The 20,010-nt window shown below is 48.1% G+C and overlaps 1 protein-coding gene across 50 annotated transcripts in view; it reads left to right on the top strand.

Moving 5' to 3' along the window:
* Positions 1-20,010, top strand: part of EPB41L3 (erythrocyte membrane protein band 4.1 like 3) — a 431,238-nt gene that overhangs the window by 276,665 nt on the left and 134,563 nt on the right. For all 50 annotated transcript variants that reach the window (XM_077270288.1, XM_077270260.1, XM_077270286.1 and 47 more), the window contains one exon: positions 14,086-14,190. In XM_077270288.1, coding sequence (XP_077126403.1) covers positions 14,086-14,190 — 105 coding nt within the window. The remainder of the gene's footprint in view (positions 1-14,085; positions 14,191-20,010) is intronic.

Genomic DNA, 20,010 nt, shown 5'->3' on the forward strand with positions numbered 1-20,010 from the left:
ATCCCCTGGCCTAGCGCTGTTAGCGCTGCCCATCTTCTGACCTCATTTAATGTTGGCTGGTGCGGTTCGCGATGCCCATGAATCACAGCCCCGCAGTGTATTGACATAGTTAAAACACTGCGGGGCTGGGATTCATGGCCTGGCGCAGTACATATGTTCGCCTCTCGCTTGGGTTCTTACACCTGCTTCAGACTATGTGGCGTCAGCTGATCCCTTATCGCATGCCACGGCCATGAAGCCGCACAGTCTGAAGAAGGCGGAAGGAGATGAGGGACAGGCGAACTGATGCACTGCTCATGCCCATCAAACACACCCTCGCAGTCCCAAGAAATAAGACACCGAGGGGCGTTGTGTGGGTCAGGGCGGCCGCAGAGGCGCAGGCAGCCAAACAATGATGCCAGAAGACGGGCAGCGCTACCAAGGGGGTTGCAGCGTGTCATTACAAAGGAAAGTCACACCCCCGGGACGGTTAAATGGTCACACAGAGGACACATTTCAGACGTGTTTTCAGTTCCACATGTGCGAGGAGAATACGTTTATGAGCCACCTTGCACACATGCAGCATTACCGCTGTACAAGGTGGCCTTAAAAACGTACAAACGCCTGGGGGAGGGGGGACAGGTTCCCTTCAATTTCAGTTCTTGTGTCTGCGTGGCTTTTGCAGGACACGATGCCGGCTGCACAGCAGGGGAACAGCTGGCGGTGCTGAACCCCACTGACACATTGGCTGGTGTTTTTCTCTGTGCAGCTAGCAGTACCGGGCCCCAACTGGCGGTGTTAGAGCCCGGAGTCAGCAGGAGGAGGAGATGGAGCAGAGTGTAAGCCGAAGCCTGCACTGGCGGCAGCTTTGGGTCTGTTGTGCCTGCGTGGCTGTTGCAGGACACGTTGCCGGCTGCACAGCAGGGGAACAGCTGGCGGTGCTGAACCCCACTGACACATTGGCTGGTGTTTGGCTCTGTGCAGCTAGCAGTACCGGGCCCCAACTGGCGGTGTTGGAGCCCGGGCTCTGCAGAGGGAGCAGAGTGTAGGCCGAAGCCTACTTGAACCAATTTCAAAGGTAACCTTTAACCCCCCCTCAGGGGTTACAAAGTAGAAGAGCCACAGCTTATGCAGCAGTAGTGCTGCACAAGTCAAAGGTTGCTCTTTTAATTTTGCTCCTTGCACACGCTGAAAGGAACACGTATAACATTTAGGCCCTTACACAGTCAAACTGATTTTGAGGCGTGAGTTCCCTTCATAAAGAGACGCAGTACAGCTGGCAAAAATGCCACCTTGGTGCTTTGCGCGGCCTCCTGAGCATCGTTATTTGTTGCACAGGAGTCTGCGCTTTTGTGTTATCCCTTGGCCTTGGGCTGTTAGCGCTGACCATCCTCTGACATCATGTTATGTCGGCTGTTGCGGTTTGCGATGACCATGCATCCCAGCCCCCCAGTGTGTTAACATTGTTAAACACTGCGGGGCTGGGATTCATGGCCTGGCGCAGTACATATGTTCGCCTCTCACACTTGGGTCCTTACACCCGCTTCAGACTGTGCGGCGTCAGCTGATCCCTTATCGCATGCCGCGGCCATGAAGCCGCACAGTCTGAGGAAGGCGGAAGGAGATGAGGGACAGGCGAAGAAATGCACCGTTCATGCCCATCAATCACACCCTCGCAGTCCAAATAAATAAGACACCGAGGGGCGTTGTGTGGGGCAAGGCGGCCGCAGAGGCGCAGCCAGCCAAACAATGATGCCAGAAGACGGGCAGCGCTACCAAGGAGCTTGTTGCGTGTCAATACAAAGGAAAATCACACCTGAGGGACGTTTTAATGGTCGCAGAGGACTCATTTTTAGACGTGTTCACTTCAACATGGGCAAGGAGATTAAGTTTCTGAGCCACCTTGCACACATGCAGCATTACTGTCGTACAAGGTGGCTGTAAAACGTAAAAACGCCTGGGGGAGGGGGGACAGGTTTCCTTCAATTTCAGTTCTGGTGTCTGCGTGGCTTTTGCAGGACACGATGCCGGCTGCACAGCAGGGGAACAGCTGGCGGTGCTGAACCCCACTGACACATTGGCGAGGTGTTTTTCTCTGTGCAGCTAGCAGTACCGGGCCCCAACTGGCGGTGTTGGAGCCCAGGGTCAGCAGGAGGAGCAGGGGGAGCGGAGTGTAGGCCGAAGCCTGCACTGGAGCAAGTTGAAAGGAAACCTTTAACCCCCCCCCCAGGCGTTTGTAGCTGGAAGAGCCATCGTGTACAGCACTAATGCTGGAAAAGGTAAACTTAGCTCTTTTAATTATGGTCCTTGCAGATGCTGAACCTAACACTTATGAAATGTGTCCCCTCACAGCGTTCAACCGTCCGGTAGGTGGAACTTTCCTTTGTCATGTGACGCAGCACAGCCGTCATTTTTACCCCCTTGTCGCCGTGCGCCGCCTCCTCAGCGTTGTTTGAATCTGTCCCGGAGCCTGCGCTGTTAGGTTACCCCTTGGCCATGCACACATTTTGCGCTGCCCGTCTTCTGACATCATTTGCTGTCAGGCTGGCTGCGCCTGTGCGGGTGCGCTGTCCGAGATTCAGCCTCGCGGTGTCGTCTAATGTAATCCCACCGCGGGCCTGGGATCCGTGTCCATGCGCAGTGCATATCCTCGCCTCTCATACCCCTCCCAACGGCTTCTTAAGACTGTGCGGTGTCACGGCCGTGGCATGCTATTAGGGATCAGCTGACACCGAACAGTCTTTAGAAGCCGTAGGGAGGGGAGTGAGAGGCGAGGATATGCACTGCGCATGGACACGGATCCCAGGCCCGCGGTGGGATTACATTAGACGACACCGCGAGGCTGAATCTCGGACAGCGCACCCGCACAGGCGCAGCCAGCCTGACAGCAAATGATGTCAGAAGACGGGCAGCGCAAAATGTGTGCATGGCCAAGGGGTAACCTAACAGCGCAGGCTCCGGGACAGATTCAAACAACGCTGAGGAGGCGGCGCACGGCGACAAGGGGGTAAAAATGACGGCTGTGCTGCGTCACATGACAAAGGAAAGTTCCACCTACCGGACGGTTGAACGCTGTGAGGGGACACATTTCATAAGTGTTAGGTTCAGCATCTGCAAGGAGCACCACGAAAAGAGGCACTTTTTCCCTTTGCATCATTACTGCTGAACAAGGTGGCTCCTTCAGTAACAAACGCCTGGGGGGGGGGGACAGGTTCCCTTAAATTTAACTTGTTGTGCCTGCGTGGCGGTCGCAGTACACATTGCCGTATACACAGCAGGGGAACAGCTGGCGGTGCTGAACCCCACTAACACATTGGCGAGGTGTTTGGCTCTGTGCGTACAGCACTTCTGGACGGGAACTGGCGGTGTTGGAGCCCAGGGACAGGTGGAGGAGGAGGAGGTTGGAGGAGGTAGGAGGGATTGCAACACACACAGCAGGGGAACAGCTGACGTTACTGAACCCCAATAACAGAGGAGGGACTGTTGACTGTGCGTACAGCACTTCTGGACGGCAACTGGCGGTGTTGGAGCCCAGGGGCAGGTGGAGGAGGAGGAGGTTGGAGGAGGTAGGAGGGATTGCCACACACACAGCAGGGGAACAGCTGACGTTACTGAACCCCAATAACAGAGGAGGGACTGTTGACTGTGCGTACAGCACTTCTGGACGGCAACTGGCGGTGTTGGAGCCCAGGGGCAGGTGGAGGAGGAGGAGGTTGGAGGAGGTAGGAGGGATTGCCACACACACAGCAGGGGAACAGCTGACGTTACTGAACCCCAATAACAGAGGAGGGACTGTTGACTGTGCGTACAGCACTTCTGGACGGCAACTGGCGGTGTTGGAGCCCAGGGGCAGGTGGAGGAGGAGGAGGTTGGAGGAGGTAGGAGGGATTGCCACACACACAGCAGGGGAACAGCTGACGTTACTGAACCCCAATAACAGAGGAGGGACTGTTGACTGTGCGTACAGCACTTCTGGACGGCAACTGGCGGTGTTGGAGCCCAGGGGCAGGTGGAGGAGGAGGAGGTTGGAGGAGGTAGGAGGGATTGCCACACACACAGCAGGGGAACAGCTGACGTTACTGAACCCCAATAACAGAGGAGGGACTGTTGACTGTGCGTACAGCACTTCTGGACGGCAACTGGCGGTGTTGGAGCCCAGGGGCAGGTGGAGGAGGAGGAGGTTGGAGGAGGTAGGAGGGATTGCCACACACACAGCAGGGGAACAGCTGACGTTACTGAACCCCAATAACAGAGGAGGGACTGTTGACTGTGCGTACAGCACTTCTGGACGGCAACTGGCGGTGTTGGAGCCCAGGGGCAGGTGGAGGAGGAGGAGGTTGGAGGAGGTAGGAGGGATTGCCACACACACAGCAGGGGAACAGCTGACGTTACTGAACCCCAATAACAGAGGAGGGACTGTTGACTGTGCGTACAGCACTTCTGGACGGCAACTGGCGGTGTTGGAGCCCAGGGGCAGGTGGAGGAGGAGGAGGTTGGAGGAGGTAGGAGGGATTGCCACACACACAGCAGGGGAACAGCTGACGTTACTGAACCCCAATAACAGAGGAGGGACTGACTGTGCGTACAGCACTTCTGGACGGCAACTGGCGGTGTTGGAGCCCAGGGGCAGGTGGAGGAGGAGGAGGTTGGAGGAGGTAGGAGGGATTGCCACACACACAGCAGGGGAACAGCTGACGTTACTGAACCCCAATAACAGAGGAGGGACTGTTGACTGTGCGTACAGCACTTCTGGACGGCAACTGGCGGTGTTGGAGCCCAGGGGCAGGTGGAGGAGGAGGAGGTTGGAGGAGGTAGGAGGGATTGCCACACACACAGCAGGGGAACAGCTGACGTTACTGAACCCCAATAACAGAGGAGCGACTGTTGACTGTGCGTACAGCACTGCTGGACGGCAACTGGCGGTGTTGGAGCCCAGGGGCAGGTGGAGGAGGAGGAGGTTGGAGGAGGTAGGAGGGATTGCCACACACACAGCAGGGGAACAGCTGACGTTACTGAACCCCAATAACAGAGGAGGGACTGTTGACTGTGCGTACAGCACTTCTGGACGGCAACTGGCGGTGTTGGAGCCCAGGGGCAGGTGGAGGAGGAGGAGGTTGGAGGAGGTAGGAGGGATTGCCACACACACAGCAGGGGAACAGCTGACGTTACTGAACCCCAATAACAGAGGAGCGACTGTTGACTGTGCGTACAGCACTTCTGGACGGCAACTGGCGGTGTTGGAGCCCAGGGACAGGTGGAAAAGCAGAGGAACACAATGTAGGCCGAAGCCTGAGAAAGTCGAAAGAGAACCTTTAACCCCCCCCCAAGGCGTTTGTAGCTGAAAGAGCCAGCTTGTGCAGCACAAAAGATGCAAAAGGAAAAGGTGGCTCTTTTCATCATGCTCCTTGCAAACACAGAACTAAACACTTATAAAATGTGTCCCCTACAACCGTAAAACCGTCCCGGAGGTGGGACTTTCCTTCGTAATGTGACGCAGCACAGCCGTCATTCCTACCCCCCCGGCGCCGCGCACCGGCTCCTCAGCGTTGGTTTATTCCGTCCCGGAGCCTGCGCTGTTATGTTATCCCGTGGCCAGGCACACTTAGCGCTGCCCGTCTTCTGGCATCATTTGGTGTCAGGATGGCTGCGCCTGTGCGGCCGCGCTGGCAGAGAGCCCGCCTCGCAGTGTCTTCTGATTTAATCCCACTGGGGGCCTGGGATCCATGGACATGCGCAGTGCATATCCTCGCCTCTCACTCCCCTCCCTATGGCTTCTTAAGACTGTGCGGTGTCACGGCCGTGGCATGCTATTAGGGACCAGCTGACACCGAACAGTCTGAAGAAGCCATAGGGAAATGAGTGAGAGGTGGAGGTTCAGATATGCACTGCGCATGTCCATGGATCCCAGGCCCCCAGTGGGATTAAATCAGAAGACACTGCGAGGCGGGCTCTCTGCCAGCGCGGCCGCACAGGCGCAGCCATCCTGACACCAAATGATGCCAGAAGACGGGCAGCGCTAAGTGTGCCTGGCCACGGGATAACATAACAGCGCAGGCTCCGGGACGGAATAAAACAACGCTGAGGAGCCGGTGCGCGGCGCCGTGGGGGTAGGAATGACGGCTGTGCTGCGTCACATTACGAAGGAAAGTCCCACCTCCGGGACGGTTTTACGGTATCAGTGGACACATTTTATAAGTGTTAAGTTCTGCGTGTGCAAGGAGCTAAACAAAAATAGCTACCTTTTCCTTGTGCAGCATTACTGCTGCACAAGGTGGCTCTTTCAGTAACAAACGCCTTGGGGGGGGGGGACAGATTCCCTTACATTTCAGTTGTTGTGTCAGCGTGGCGGTCGCATGACACATTGCCGGCTACACAGCTGGGGATCAGCTGACGTTACTGAAACCCAATAACACTGGGTCGTATGTTTTGACTGTGCAGACGGCACTTCTGAGCCTCAACTGGCGGTGTTGGAGCACAGGAATTTAAGTTCAGGTGGTAGAAAGATGAACACAACAGGAGACCTGGATAACGTATACTGTGACCTAATTATTTAATCAGGAGGAGGAGTGGCAAATTCCTGTGAGATCCAGGCCTTGTTCATTTTCAGGAAAGTAAGCCGGTCAACGTTATCGGAGGATAGTCGCATGCGACGGTCAGTTAGTACACCACCTGCAGCACTAAAGACACGTTCCGATAATACACTGGCCGCAGGGCAAGACAGCACCTCCAATGCATACTGGCTTAGCTCTGGCCATGTATCCAGCTTTGAGACCCAAAACTTGAAAGGGGAAGAGCCGTCTGGGAGTACAGCAAGAGGGCAAGACATGTAGTCTGTCACCATCTGACGGAACCGTTGCCTCCTGCTGACTGGAGCCGTCTGTGATGGTGTAGACTTTTGTGGGGGGCACAGAAAACTGTGCCACAGTTGGGCCATACTGGTCTTGCCTTCGGCAGAGGCACTGCTTCTGCTCCCTCTTTGTGCAGAGCCTCCTCCACTGCCTGGACGCACTGAGCTGCTTTGTAATGCACTAGCAGCACTTCTCTCAGTTGGAATGGAGAAGATGATGGAATTGACCAGTGTGTCTTGGTACTCCCGCATTTTTCGCTCCCGGTTCAACGGTGTGATGAGGCTTTCTACGTTGTCCCGGTAGCGAGGATCGAGGAGGGTGAACACCCAATAATCAGACATGTTGAGAATGTGGGCGATGCGGCGGTCGTTTCTCAGGCACTGCAGCATGTAATCCACCATGTGCTGCAGACTGCCAACTGCCCAAGAAACGCTGTCCCCTGCTGGAGGCGTGATCTCTGCCTGCTCGTCATCACCCCACCCTCGCTGTACACACTGAGTACTGGACAATTCGGTAACTCCCTCCTCTGGACGGACGTCTTCCTCCTCCATTGACTCCTCCTCATCCTCCTCACAAACTGTCCCCTGCCTACGCGTTTGTGAGGAACCACGTGGCGCTGACTGTCCAGAAGATGATGGAAATGGTGAATCCTCATCCTCCACCTCTTCCACAACATCATCCCTTAGCGCTTGCAGTGATTTTTCAAGCAGGCAGATAAGGGGGACAGTCATGCTGACTAGTGCATCATCTGCACTCGCCATCCGCGTGGAATAATCAAAGGGACGCAAAACCTGGCAGACGTCATTCATAGTGGCCCACTCTGTGGTTGTGAAGTCTGTACGGCGCTGACTGCGACTTTTTTGCGCCTGAAGCAGCTGGTACTCCATTACAGCTTGCTGCTGCTCACACAACCGCTCCAACATATGTAACGTGGAATTCCACCTGGTAGGTAGGTCACATATGATGCGATGTTCCGGCAGGCGGTGTCGGCGCTGCAGAGCCGCAATGCGCGCTTTTGCCGTGCTGGAACGCCGCAAGTGAGCACACTCTAGGCGGACCTTGTGCAGCAGTGCATCAAGATCCGGATAGTCCCTCAAAAAGCTCTGCACGACCAAATTGAGCACATGTGCCAGACATGGGATGTGAGTGAGGTTGCCGAGGCCCAGAGCTGCCACCAGATTTCGGCCATTATCACACACTACCATGCCTGGCTGGAGATTCGCTGGCACAAACCACACATCGCTCTCCTGCTTGATGGCATTCCAGAGCTCCTGCGCTGTGTGGCTACGATTCCCCAAAAAAATTAATTTCAACACGGCCTGTTGACGTTTGGCCACGGCTGTGCTCATGTCGGTCGTAACAGGTACACGTTCATCACGGGTCCATGTGGAGGTGGACTGTGACGGCTCCTGCAGCGATGATTCTGAGGAACTGGTGTAAGAGGAGGAGTCAATGCGTACAGAATGGATTCCTGCAATCCTTGGAGTGGGCAGGACACGTCCTGCGCCACTCGCACGGTCTGTACCTGGCTCAACGACATTAACCCAATGGGCAGTGAGGGAAAGGTATCGCCCCTGTCCATGTTGACTGGTCCACGCATCGGTGGTGAGGTGGACCTTGCTACTGACGGCGTTCAGAAGCGCGTGTTTTATGTGTCCCTCCACATGCTTATGCAGGGCAGGGACGGCTTGCCTGCTGAAGTAAAAGCGGCTGGGCACATTGTACTGTGGGACTGCCAATGACATCAAGTCACGGAAGCTGTCAGTCTCCACCAGCCTGAATGACAGCATTTCCAGTGACAGCAGTTTGGCAATGCCTGCAGTCAGAGCCTGTGCTCGTGGGTGGTTTGACGAGAAAGGCCGCCTTTTCTCCCATGCCTGTACTACCGATGGCTGTAGACTGGGCTGGGAGTGTGTGGATGACTGGGAAAGTGGTGCTGCGGGTGGAATTACAGCGGGTCTCTGGACAACAGGGCCAGAGGTTCTTCCACGGCGATCCTGGGAGGAAGCCGAACCAGCTGCGTGTGAGCTAGAGGAAGAGGCAACACGAGCTGAAGAGGTGGTAGCTGCCGCTGTTGGTTGGCCTACCTCTTCAGTGTGTTTTTCTAACTCCGCCGGGTGCCTGTTGCGCACATGTTTCCACATGTTGGAGGTATTGAGGTTGCTGACATTTCGACCTCTTTTGACTTTTTGATGACACACGTTGCATCTGACATAGCAAATGTCATCTGCAACTGTGTCAAAAAAGGACCAGGCACTGCAAGTCTTGGGAGCGCCCTTTTTGGCTTTTGGAAGAGACATGCTCCTAACGGGTGCCAAAGCGGAGGCTGCAGGATCCGCGGTCTTCCCCCTCCCTCTCCCTCTTTGGGCCGTACGGGGAATCTCTTCCTCAGAGCTGCTCCCACCACCTTCCTGTCCATCACGCCAAGATGGGTCGAGGACCTCATCATCTACACTACCCTCTGCCCCCAACTGCTCCTCCTGGGTAGTCTCAGCAGCAGAGCACGCACCAGTAAGTGGCACCTGAGTGTCATCATCAGCTGATGCGGCCTGCGATGTGGTGACCGGAGCCACTGGCCCACCCGCCTCTTCAGAGGAAGACAGAAAAAGCTGTTGGGCATCACTGCACCCTGCCTCTTCTTCCATTTCTCCAATGCTGCTTGGCTGGCCCCCTGTTTCCAAGCCAAGAGATTCAGAGAACAGAAGTAGAGACGGCTCCTGTCCTGGGCTCTCTGTCTGCCTGGGCAATTTGGCAGGTGGTGAAGAGACAGATGGCTGCTCTCCAGTGCTCTGTGTCTGAGAGGATGTGGCACTAATGGAAGTTGATGCATTAGCTGCCATCCATCCGACAACAGCTTCAATTTGGTCTTGACGCAGCAGCGGTGTACGGCGCTCTGACACAAAGCTGCGCATGAACGACTGTTGCCTGGTGAAAGTGGGTGCTGATGAGTCACCGGTGCCCGCAGCAGGCACAGAATCCCCACGTCCCCTCCCTGCTCCGCGCCCACGCCCACGTGCCTTACTCACTGCCTTCTTCATCTTGGTTGACTGATAAAGATAAGCAGAAAAGTACTAACGGATTTGTGTGCTTATTCCTGAGCAACTCCTCCTAACAGGTATAAGAAACACTAATTTTCTAAAGTGTGGACTAGACTTTAATATGAGCTAATGTGGCCTACAGAAATGTAAAGTGGTGTAACTGGTGTGTTTGGTGAACTTTATTATTTATTTCTTTTTTGGGGGCTGAACTGACAACAGATAGAGCTGCAGTCACACAGAGACCGTGCAGACAGACGTAAACGGCGCTGCAAGGCCCAAAAACCCTCCTCTACTTTATCCTATGTAGTGTTTTTCCACAAATTAGCTGGAGACGGGTGGAAAGACACTAATAGGATTTTTTTAAATTAATTAGCAGCAGACTACACTACTTGAAAAAAAATTAAAATTGATTTGGCGGTATGACGCAGTGAACAACCCTGAGCTGGAGACAACCAGGCTACGGCTGCTCACAGACTACAGGGCGAGCTGCAGTCACACGGAGACCGTGCAGACAGCCGTAAACGGCGCTGCAAGGCCCAAAAACCCTCCTCTACTTTATCCTATGTAGTGTTTTTCCACAAATTAGCTGGAGACGGGTGGAAAGACACTAATAGGATTTTTTTAAATTAATTAGCAGCAGACTACACTACTTGAAAAAAAATTAAAATTGATTTGGCGGTATGACGCAGTGAACAACCCTGAGCTGGAGACAACCAGGCTACGGCTGCTCACAGACTACAGGGCGAGCTGCAGTCACACGGAGACCGTGCAGACAGCCGTAAACGGCGCTGCAAGGCCCAAAAACCCTCCTCTACTTTATCCTATGTAGTGTTTTTCCACAAATTAGCTGGAGACGGGTGGAAAGACACTAATAGGATTTTTTTAAATTAATTAGCAGCAGACTACACTACTTGAAAAAAAATTAAAATTGATTTGGCGGTATGACGCAGTGAACAACCCTGAGCTGGAGACAACCAGGCTACGGCTGCTCACAGACTACAGGGCGAGCTGCAGTCACACGGAGACCGTGCAGACAGCCGTAAATGGCGCTGCAAGGCCCAAAAACCCTCCTCTACTTTATCCTATGTAGTGTTTTTCCACAAATTAGCTGGAGACGGGTGGAAAGACACTAATAGGATTTTTTTAAATTAATTAGCAGCAGACTACACTACTTGAAAAAAAATTAAAATTGATTTGGCGGTATGACGCAGTGAACAACCCTGAGCTGGAGACAACCAGGCTACGGCTGCTCACAGACTACAGGGCGAGCTGCAGTCACACGGAGACCGTGCAGACAGCCGTAAACGGCGCTGCAAGGCCCAAAAACCCTCCTCTACTTTATCCTATGTAGTGTTTTTCCACAAATTAGCTGGAGACGGGTGGAAAGACACTAATAGGATTTTTTTGAATAAATTAGCAGCAGACTACACTACTTGAAAAAAAAAAAAAAAAAAGAACAGTATGAGGCAATGAACCACCCTCCCTGAACTGAATACAACCAGCTATGGATGGCCTATGTGGCTGCACTCAGACTAGAGAGTGGGCTGCACTCACACACACACACACACACACAGACCTTGCAGATCGCTGTGAAAACAGCGCTACAAGGCAAAAGCAAGGTGAATAGTAGGTGAACACAGCGGTTGCTAAATTAGCCTTTGGAAAGCACAAAGAAGCAAATCGCTATCTCTAAACTGTCCCTCAGTCAGCAAACAGCATCCTGTCACTAACTGAATTCACAGCAGAGTGATCGCAAAATGGCGCCAGCGACTTTTAAACTGCATCATGACATCATTTCAGCAGCCAATCACAGCCTTGCCAGTAGTTTCATGCCCTCCATGCTAAACAGGATGTGCCCACACTTGGAATCATTCTCATTGGCTGAATTTCGGAATTTTGAATCTGGGAACTTCCGATTCCGGTATCCGATACGCGGCAAGTATCGGAATTCCGGTATCGGAATTCCGATACCGCAAGTATCGGCCGATACCCGATACTTGCGGTATCGGAATGCTCAACACTAGTTATAGGTGAATAGTGTCGGATTATGCTTATAAAAACATGCACTTTTGCATTTACTGTTTAATATCATTTCCAGATATATATATATATATATATATATATATATATATATATATATATATATATATATATATATATATATATATATATATATATTTTAAAGAGGAGCTGTGACTTGCTGAAAACATGGAGTTACAAACTTTGTAAAAATCTCTCAGCTCCCCTGATTCTGCTTCTCTTTTACGCTTTGTCACTCCATTACATGGATATTTACAATTGTTTTTTTCTGGAGTTCACTATGCGAAATCTCTGCCTGCAGTCCAACTGGGAGTTTTTTCAGAGTTTTTCTGGGAGTGTGGCCTCTCACCATTCCCTCTCTGATGCTGCCAATCATAGCTCGTGAGCTAGTCTATCATTATCAGATACTCCTGAGCGGTGATTGGCAGCATCTGGGTGGGAGGGCTCAGAGCTCAAGCTCCCAGAGAAGACTCTGAAGAAACGCCTAGTAGTACTGCAATTGAGTGACTCGGCACAAACCAAAAAAAAACACAATCAGGTGAGCAGAGTGATTTTTACAAGGTACTTGAATACATTTTTTTCAGTACATGACAGTTTTTCTTTAACACTTTTTTTATACAGCACATTGCCAAAAACAGATCTAGTAACCCTTTCCATCTTCAGCACTGTGCTTACAAACTAATAAACTAATAAAAGCAGCTTGTAAGCACTGCATGTGTTTATCAACTGGTCGGTCTCGAAGGTTTTTGAGCTGTAAACAAAATAAGTGTTAAAGGGAGTTTGTCAGCAGGTTCTTGCTATGTAATCTGAGGACAGCATGATGTAGGGGTTAAAACACTGAATTCAAGGATGTGTCACATGTTAGGGTGTGTACTGTTGTTTACTTAGACTGACTGTTTTATCACCTAGTGATTCACATTGCTGTGACTAGCCTCCCTGCCCCAACCTGTATTTGTACAACTCCGCCCCTTCTGTGATAAGCAGCTCACTGCCTATAGACTGTCCATGCAGAGCCTGGTGTGGGCATAGGCAGCTTTCTCAGCTCTGCATTATTGCTAAATCTATAAACTCTGTCAGAATGGCTGCACCCAATAAACTAAGTAATACATTGTTAGATTCAGGGTCTCTTTCCCTACACTATTCTGCTCCAAGATGAGGTAGCAAAAACTTACTGACTGATTGCCTTTAATATCTGAAGAATAATAAAACATTTCAATAAACATTACATTTCAAAAGTGTTTTTTTTGCAAACTATAATCATCAATTCCAATCTGTGAAGATTGGCATGAATATCCATATGAGTAAGATATTTGAGCGCCATTTTTTGCCAAGAGGCCACGTGTACATTACTGTAACCATCTTCCAAACTCTTGCTTTTTCCGAACAGGTGGCGTATTTCTAGGTAAAGATTCCAGTGATTGCGGCTAACAAACCAGGAGTCTGAGGTGTTATCTATTAGTCTCATGGAAGTTACTATAATGCAATAACTATTATAACTGCATTCATCCATTATATTGATATTTCCAATTACAAACTATACAGGGAAAAAAAAAGACTAAATCAATTGACAATCGGTAATCGCAAAGAAACTTTCTGTCTTGGCTAAAATCAGGTATTCTTTTATGCCTGACATTTGACAGTGTCCTTGAGCTTAGGCTACTTTCACACTAGCGTTAACTGCAATACGTCGCAATGCGTCGTTTGGGCAAAAAAACGCATCCTGCAAAAGTGCTTGCAGGATGCGTTTTTTTACCGTTGACTAACATTAGCGACGCATCGACACACGTCGCAACCGTCGTGAGACGGTTGCGCCGTGTTGTGGCGGTCCGCCGGGAGCAAAAAAACGTTACATGTAACGTTTTTTGCTCCCGACGGTCCGCTTTTTCCGACCGCGCATGCGCGGCCGGAGCTCCGCCCCCACCTCCCCGCACTTCCCCGCACCTCACAATGGGGAGGCGGATGCGCTGGAAAAATGCATCCGCTGCCCCCGTTGTGTGGCGCAGAGAACGCTAGCGTCGGTAACCTCGGCCCGACGCACTGCGATGGGCCGGGCCCTACGCTAGTGTGAAAGTAGCCTTACTTAGAATTTCTATGGGCTATTTTAGCATTACTGGGAATTATACGGTACTGAAATGTTTGAGTGCTTGTAATAATGTAGCCATATTCTTTCTTTTTTGCAGAAACGGTCAAAAGGTCAAGTTCTTTTCGATAAAGTGTGTGAACATTTAAACCTATTGGAAAAAGACTATTTTGGCCTGGTGTATAGAGATTTGGAAAATCAAAAGGTATTTCTTTTTTTTTTTTTTTTTTTATCACAGAGCTTCCAGGTGAAATCTGTAAAATAAAAATAACTTCCTTTACTCTGTACTACCTGGTGATAACAGTGCCAAGATATGTGTCTAATGTATTAGAATAAAACTAAACATTAATTTATATATACACTATGTCCAAGACGCACTTACCCTAGACAGTAAAGTACCAACGCTCCCAGGCCATTTCCCATTATCATACACTGCAAATAGTAATTATACTTTATTTTATGGATGTGGTGTAATTATTATGCAGAGTTAATTCTATTGCATATACTGTAAATACTGTAACTGTTATGATAATTACATTATAGGAAGTAGATTAGCTCATATTTGAGGTACAACTTGTATGCTGCAGTGCTTAGTTTTCAGCCTTTTTTTGCAACTTCAATCCATCTATAATGTCCGTTAAATATTTTCACAATTCCAAATCAGAGTAAGAAATGCAAGCAGATTAGACCCAAAACATATCACCAAGACAGTGATTACTAGAAGGACTCAACTTTGTAAAAGTTGATGCCATTTGAAAAAAATCTTCTCTAGCAGTAAAGCCCATTGTTGTGTTTTTCTCTGTAACTACTTGAGTCGTTTGGCTTATATAGTCCTGTGTCTGCTTCCAAAACAGAAGAAAAAAGAAGAATATTAACATTAAGTTAACTTGAATTTGACATTTGTTAAAAAACTAATAGTCATTTCACATCATATTTTATTGTACACATCATGACTTCTATCAACATTTTTTTCCCATTAGGATTCTTTATGGCAAAAAACAAGTATCCGAAGTTTAACCCCTTCGCGACATGCGCCGTACTAGTACTGCGCTGCCGGCACTGCATTTGTGCCAGCCGCAGTACTAGTACGGCGCACCGATCACTGCGGTCTCACGCTGAGCGCCGCGGTGATCGGGTGCGGGTGTCAGCTGTATGTGACAGCTGACACCCTGCAGCAATGCCCACGATCGGCGCTAGAGCCGATCGCGGGCATTTAACCCCTCTGATGCCGCTGTCAGTAGTGACAGCGGCATAGAGGGGGATCGCGCAGGGACGCGTTGCTCCGGTGATCCGGAAGGAGTCCCCGGATCCAAGATGGCCGTGGGACTCCTTCTGGGTCATGGAATGACCTGTCTAGCCAGCGCCTGCTGAGAGCAGGCGCCGGAAAGCCTCCTAACCTTCCTGTCAGATCGTTGATCTGACAGAGTGCTATGCACACTGTCAGATCAACGATCTGATCTAATACAGTGATGTCCAACCCTGGGACAATAGTAGAAAGTAAAAAAAAAATAGAATGTATATAAAAAAAAAAAAATCCCCAAATAAAGGAAAAATAAAACATTTCCCAGTAAATCCATTTATTTATGTAAATTAAAAAAAATAAAATAAAAGTACACATAAAAACAACGCTTTATTATCATACAGGCGAACAAAAAGTGGAATAACACGCGATCAAAAAGACGGATATAACCATGGTACCGCTGAAAACGTCATCTTGTCCCGCAAAAAAAAAAAAGCCGCCATACAGCATCATCAGCAGAAAAATTAAAATGTTATAGCTCTCAGAATAAAGCGATGCAAAAACAATTATTTTTTTATATGAAATAGTTTTTATTGTGTAAAAGCGCCAAAACATAAAAAAATTATATAAATGAGGTATCGCTGTAATCGTACTGACCTGAAGAATAAAGCTGCTTTATCAATTTTACCACACGTGGAACGCTATAAACGCCCCCCCTAAAAGAATTACAGGAATTGCTGGTTTTTGTTCATTCCGCCTCCCAAAAATCAGAATAAAAAGCGATCAAAAAATGTCATGTGCCCGAAAATGGTACCAATAAAAACGTCAACTCGTCCTGCAAAAAACAAGATCTCACATGACTCTGTGGGCAAAAATATGGATAAATTATAGCTCTCAAAATGTGGTGATGCAAAAACTATTTTTTCCAATAAAAAGCATCTTTTAGTGTGTGACGGCTGCCAATCATAAAAATCAGCCAAAAAAAAACGCTATAAAAGTAAATCAAACCCCCCTTCATCACCCCCTTAGTTAGGGAAAAATAATAAAATTTAATAAAATGTATATATTTCCATTTTCCCATTAGGGTTAGGGCTAGGGTTTGGGTTGGGGTTAGGGTTAGGGTTGGGGAAGGGGTAGGGTTAGGGCTGGGGTTAGGGTTGGGGTTAGGGTTTCAGTTAGAATTGGGGTTTTTCCACTGTTTAGGCACATCAGGGGCTCTCCAAACGCGACATGGCGTCCGATCTCAACTCCAGCCAATTCTGCTTTGAACAAGTAAAACAGTGCTCCTTCCCTTCCGAGCTCTGCCGTGCGCCCAAACAGTGGATCCCCCCCATATACGGGGTATCAGCGTACTCAGCACAAATTGGACAACAACTTTTGTGGTCCAATTTCTCCTGTTACCATTGGGAAAATAAAAATGTGGGGGCTAAAATATCATTTTCGTGGAAAAAAAAATATTTTTTATTTTCACGGCTCTGCGTTATAAACTGTAGTGAAACACTTGTTGGTTCAAAGTTCTCACAACACATCTAGATAAGTTCCTTGGGGGGTCTAGTTTCCAATATGGGGTCACTTGTGGGGGGTTTCTACTGTTTAGGTACATCAGGGACTCTGCAAATGCAACATGACGCCTGCAGAGCATTCCATCTAAGTCTGCATTCCAAACGGCGCTCCTTCCCTTCCGAGCTCTGCCGTGCGCCCAAACAGTGGTTCCCCCCCATATATGGGGTATCAGCGTACTCAGCACAAATTGGACAATAACTTTTGTGGTCCAATTTCTCCTGTTACCCTTGGGAAAAAAAAATTGCGGGCTAAAACATCAAGATCATTTTTTGTGAAAATTAATATGAAATTTTTTTTACGGCTCTACATTATAAACTTCTGTGAAGCACTTGGAGGTTCAAAGTTCTCACCACACATCTAGATAAGTTCCTTAGGGGGTCTACTTTCCAAAATGGTGTCACTTGTGGGGGTTTCCACTGTTTAGGCACGTCAGGGGCTCTCCAATCGCGACATGGGTTCCGATCTCAATTCCAGCTAATCTTGCATTGAAAAGTCAAATGGCGCTCCTTCCCTTCCGAGCTCTGCCATGTGCCCAAACATTGGTTTACCCCAACATGTGGGGTATCGGCGTACTCAGGACAAATTGTACAACGACTTTTGTGGTCCAATTTTTCCTGTTACCCTTGGTAAGATAAAACAAATTGGATCTGAAGTAAAAATTTTGTGAAAAAAAAGTTAAATGTCCAATTTTTTTTAAACATTCCAAAAATTCCTGTGAAGCACCTGAAGGGTTAATAAAATTTTTGAATGTGGTTTTGAGTACCTTGAGGGGTGCAGTTTTTAGAATGGTGTCACTTTTGGGTATTTTCTGCCATATAGACCCCTCAAAGTCACTTCAAGTGTGAGGTGGTACGTAAAAAAATTGGTTTTGCAAATTTTGTTGCAAAAATGAGAAATCGCTGGTCAACTTTTAACCCTTATAACTCCCTAACAAAAAAACATTATGTTTCCAAAATTGTGCTGATGTAAAGCAGACATGTGGGAAATGTTGTTTATTAACTGTATTATGTGATATAACTCTCTAATTTAAGGACATAAAAACAAAAAATTTGAAAATTGCAAAATTTTCATAATTTTTGACAAATTTCTCTTTTTTTCACAAATAAATGCAAGTCATATCGAAGAAGTTTTACCACTATCCTAAAGTACAATATGTCACGAGAAAACAGTGTCAGAATCACCAGGATCCGTTGAAGCGTTTCAGAGTTATGACCTCATAAAGTGACTGGTCAGAATTGTAAAAATTGGCCCTGTCACTTAGCTGAAAACAGGCTTCGGGGTGAAGGGGTTAATGTGGAACATTGTCTAAAATCTACTATAGGTGGTTTTAATGTTAATTTCTTCCTGGACAACCAGTGTAGTTTGAAAATATTGTAACCCTGTAATTCCATGGAAAGCTAGTACTCAATGGAAAACTAGTAATTGGTTCATAAGCGCTCATCAGATAATAAACTGCTTTTGTCTTTTTCCTCTAGGTCATTGGCTGTGTCTTCACAGCCGGAGAGCCGACCTCTCCACGCTAGATTGTAGGACCTGGAGCTTTACAGAGCTTGGTCCTAGACTTTAAAGGGACTCTGTCAACAGAGAATGATTGTTCAAACCAAGTACAGGCGCTTGGTGCGTCATGGTGGGGGCAATCATTTATATACAACTACCCACCTGCTTAGTTTCCATCTATCCCTGCTCTTATCTTGCTCTATGAAGCCAAAGCTGTCAATCAAAGAAGAGGGTGAAGGTAGCGATAGAGAGAAAATAAGCAGGTGGGAAGGTGTATAAATGATTGGTCCCTCCATGACACATCAAGCAGGGGGGCGACTTAGTTTGAACAGTCATTCTGTGTTGACAGAGTTTCTTTAACCCCACAGTTTTGTACATTTACGGCACTTGTCCCTTATGAGGTCATGTGCTTTGTGCATGGCAGTCATCCCACACGAAGATGTGGAATAGTTTTTTTTTACTTTGCAATTTGGATTAAAATATATTAAGTAAGGAGCGTACCTTAAAGTTTTTTAAAAGACCCTGATAATGCATGTGCAGTTATATCAGAAAAGGTTTGTATAAGCTAGTATGGGTTTGATGTTGATGTGCTAGCAATCTGCAGGCTGGCCATGTACCTTTCATCTTCCATAAGTGATTAGAAGAGAGCAAAGCCTAAGGCGAGCTGTTGTAGCTGGCAGGTGCATACATAATTGCCAAATAATTATAAGCTGGCCTTTGTTGCTGAAAGCTCTGCAAGGCTCTCCAGCATTCAAGCTGATATCAGGTATTCATTTAGATTCTGACAACACCTTGTTACTAATTGCATTTCCATATGTATGAACCAATAAATTAGAATTTATTTTTTTACAAATTCAGTTTTAGAAGGACAGAACATTTGTTGAGATATTTTGTTCCAGTGCTGTTAGCCTGTTTCTAGGACATCTGTTACACTTAACTACAAAATATTACCAAAAAGACACAAAATAGAATTAGATTGCTCCCTGATGTTGTCAATTTTGTGTGATGCCAGTGTCAAATTGAATGTCACATCACAAAATGGAAAACCATATTTCATGAGAGGTTTAATGTATTTTTTATGTATTAAGTGCTTGTTCTTATAACAGAGATTATTTTTTCGATCTATTGACACCTATTCTCTGAATTCTTCTTCAATCATTTTCAGCCCTTACATCCTCTTGTGTTCTAAAGTTGACTCATAGCAGCATGTATGGACAGGCTTAGGCTTGCCAGTACATGTCTATGCCTTAGGACACAGCATTGGAGAGAATAGGAAGGAAAAGAAAGTGCTCCATTATTGGTAGAAAATCTTTGCATTCCAGGGTTTGCTATATAGCAGAAAGAGATGAGGCAATGTCAAACACTAGACAATTGAACATGTTGGCCACTACTTTATAAGGCCCTACTGTGAACTAAATTCCACAGATAAGCACTTTTTGTAAATACGGTATCTTTTTCCTAAATCCTTCTGTAATTGAATACTCCTGGTTACATTAAAGGTACCTTCACACTGAACAACTTAACAACGATAACGATAGCCATCCGTGACGTTGCAGCGTTCTGGATAGTGATATCGTTGTGTTTGACACGCAGCAGCGATCAGGATCCTGCTGTGATATCGCTGGTCGGAGCTAGAAGGCCAGCACCTTATTTCGTCGCTGGATCGGTGTGTGTGACGCCGATTCAGCGATGTCTTCACTGGTAACCAGGGTAAACATCGGGTTA

Source organism: Ranitomeya variabilis, chromosome 6 (genome assembly GCF_051348905.1).
Source record: "Ranitomeya variabilis isolate aRanVar5 chromosome 6, aRanVar5.hap1, whole genome shotgun sequence".
NCBI lineage: Eukaryota > Metazoa > Chordata > Amphibia > Anura > Dendrobatidae > Ranitomeya > Ranitomeya variabilis.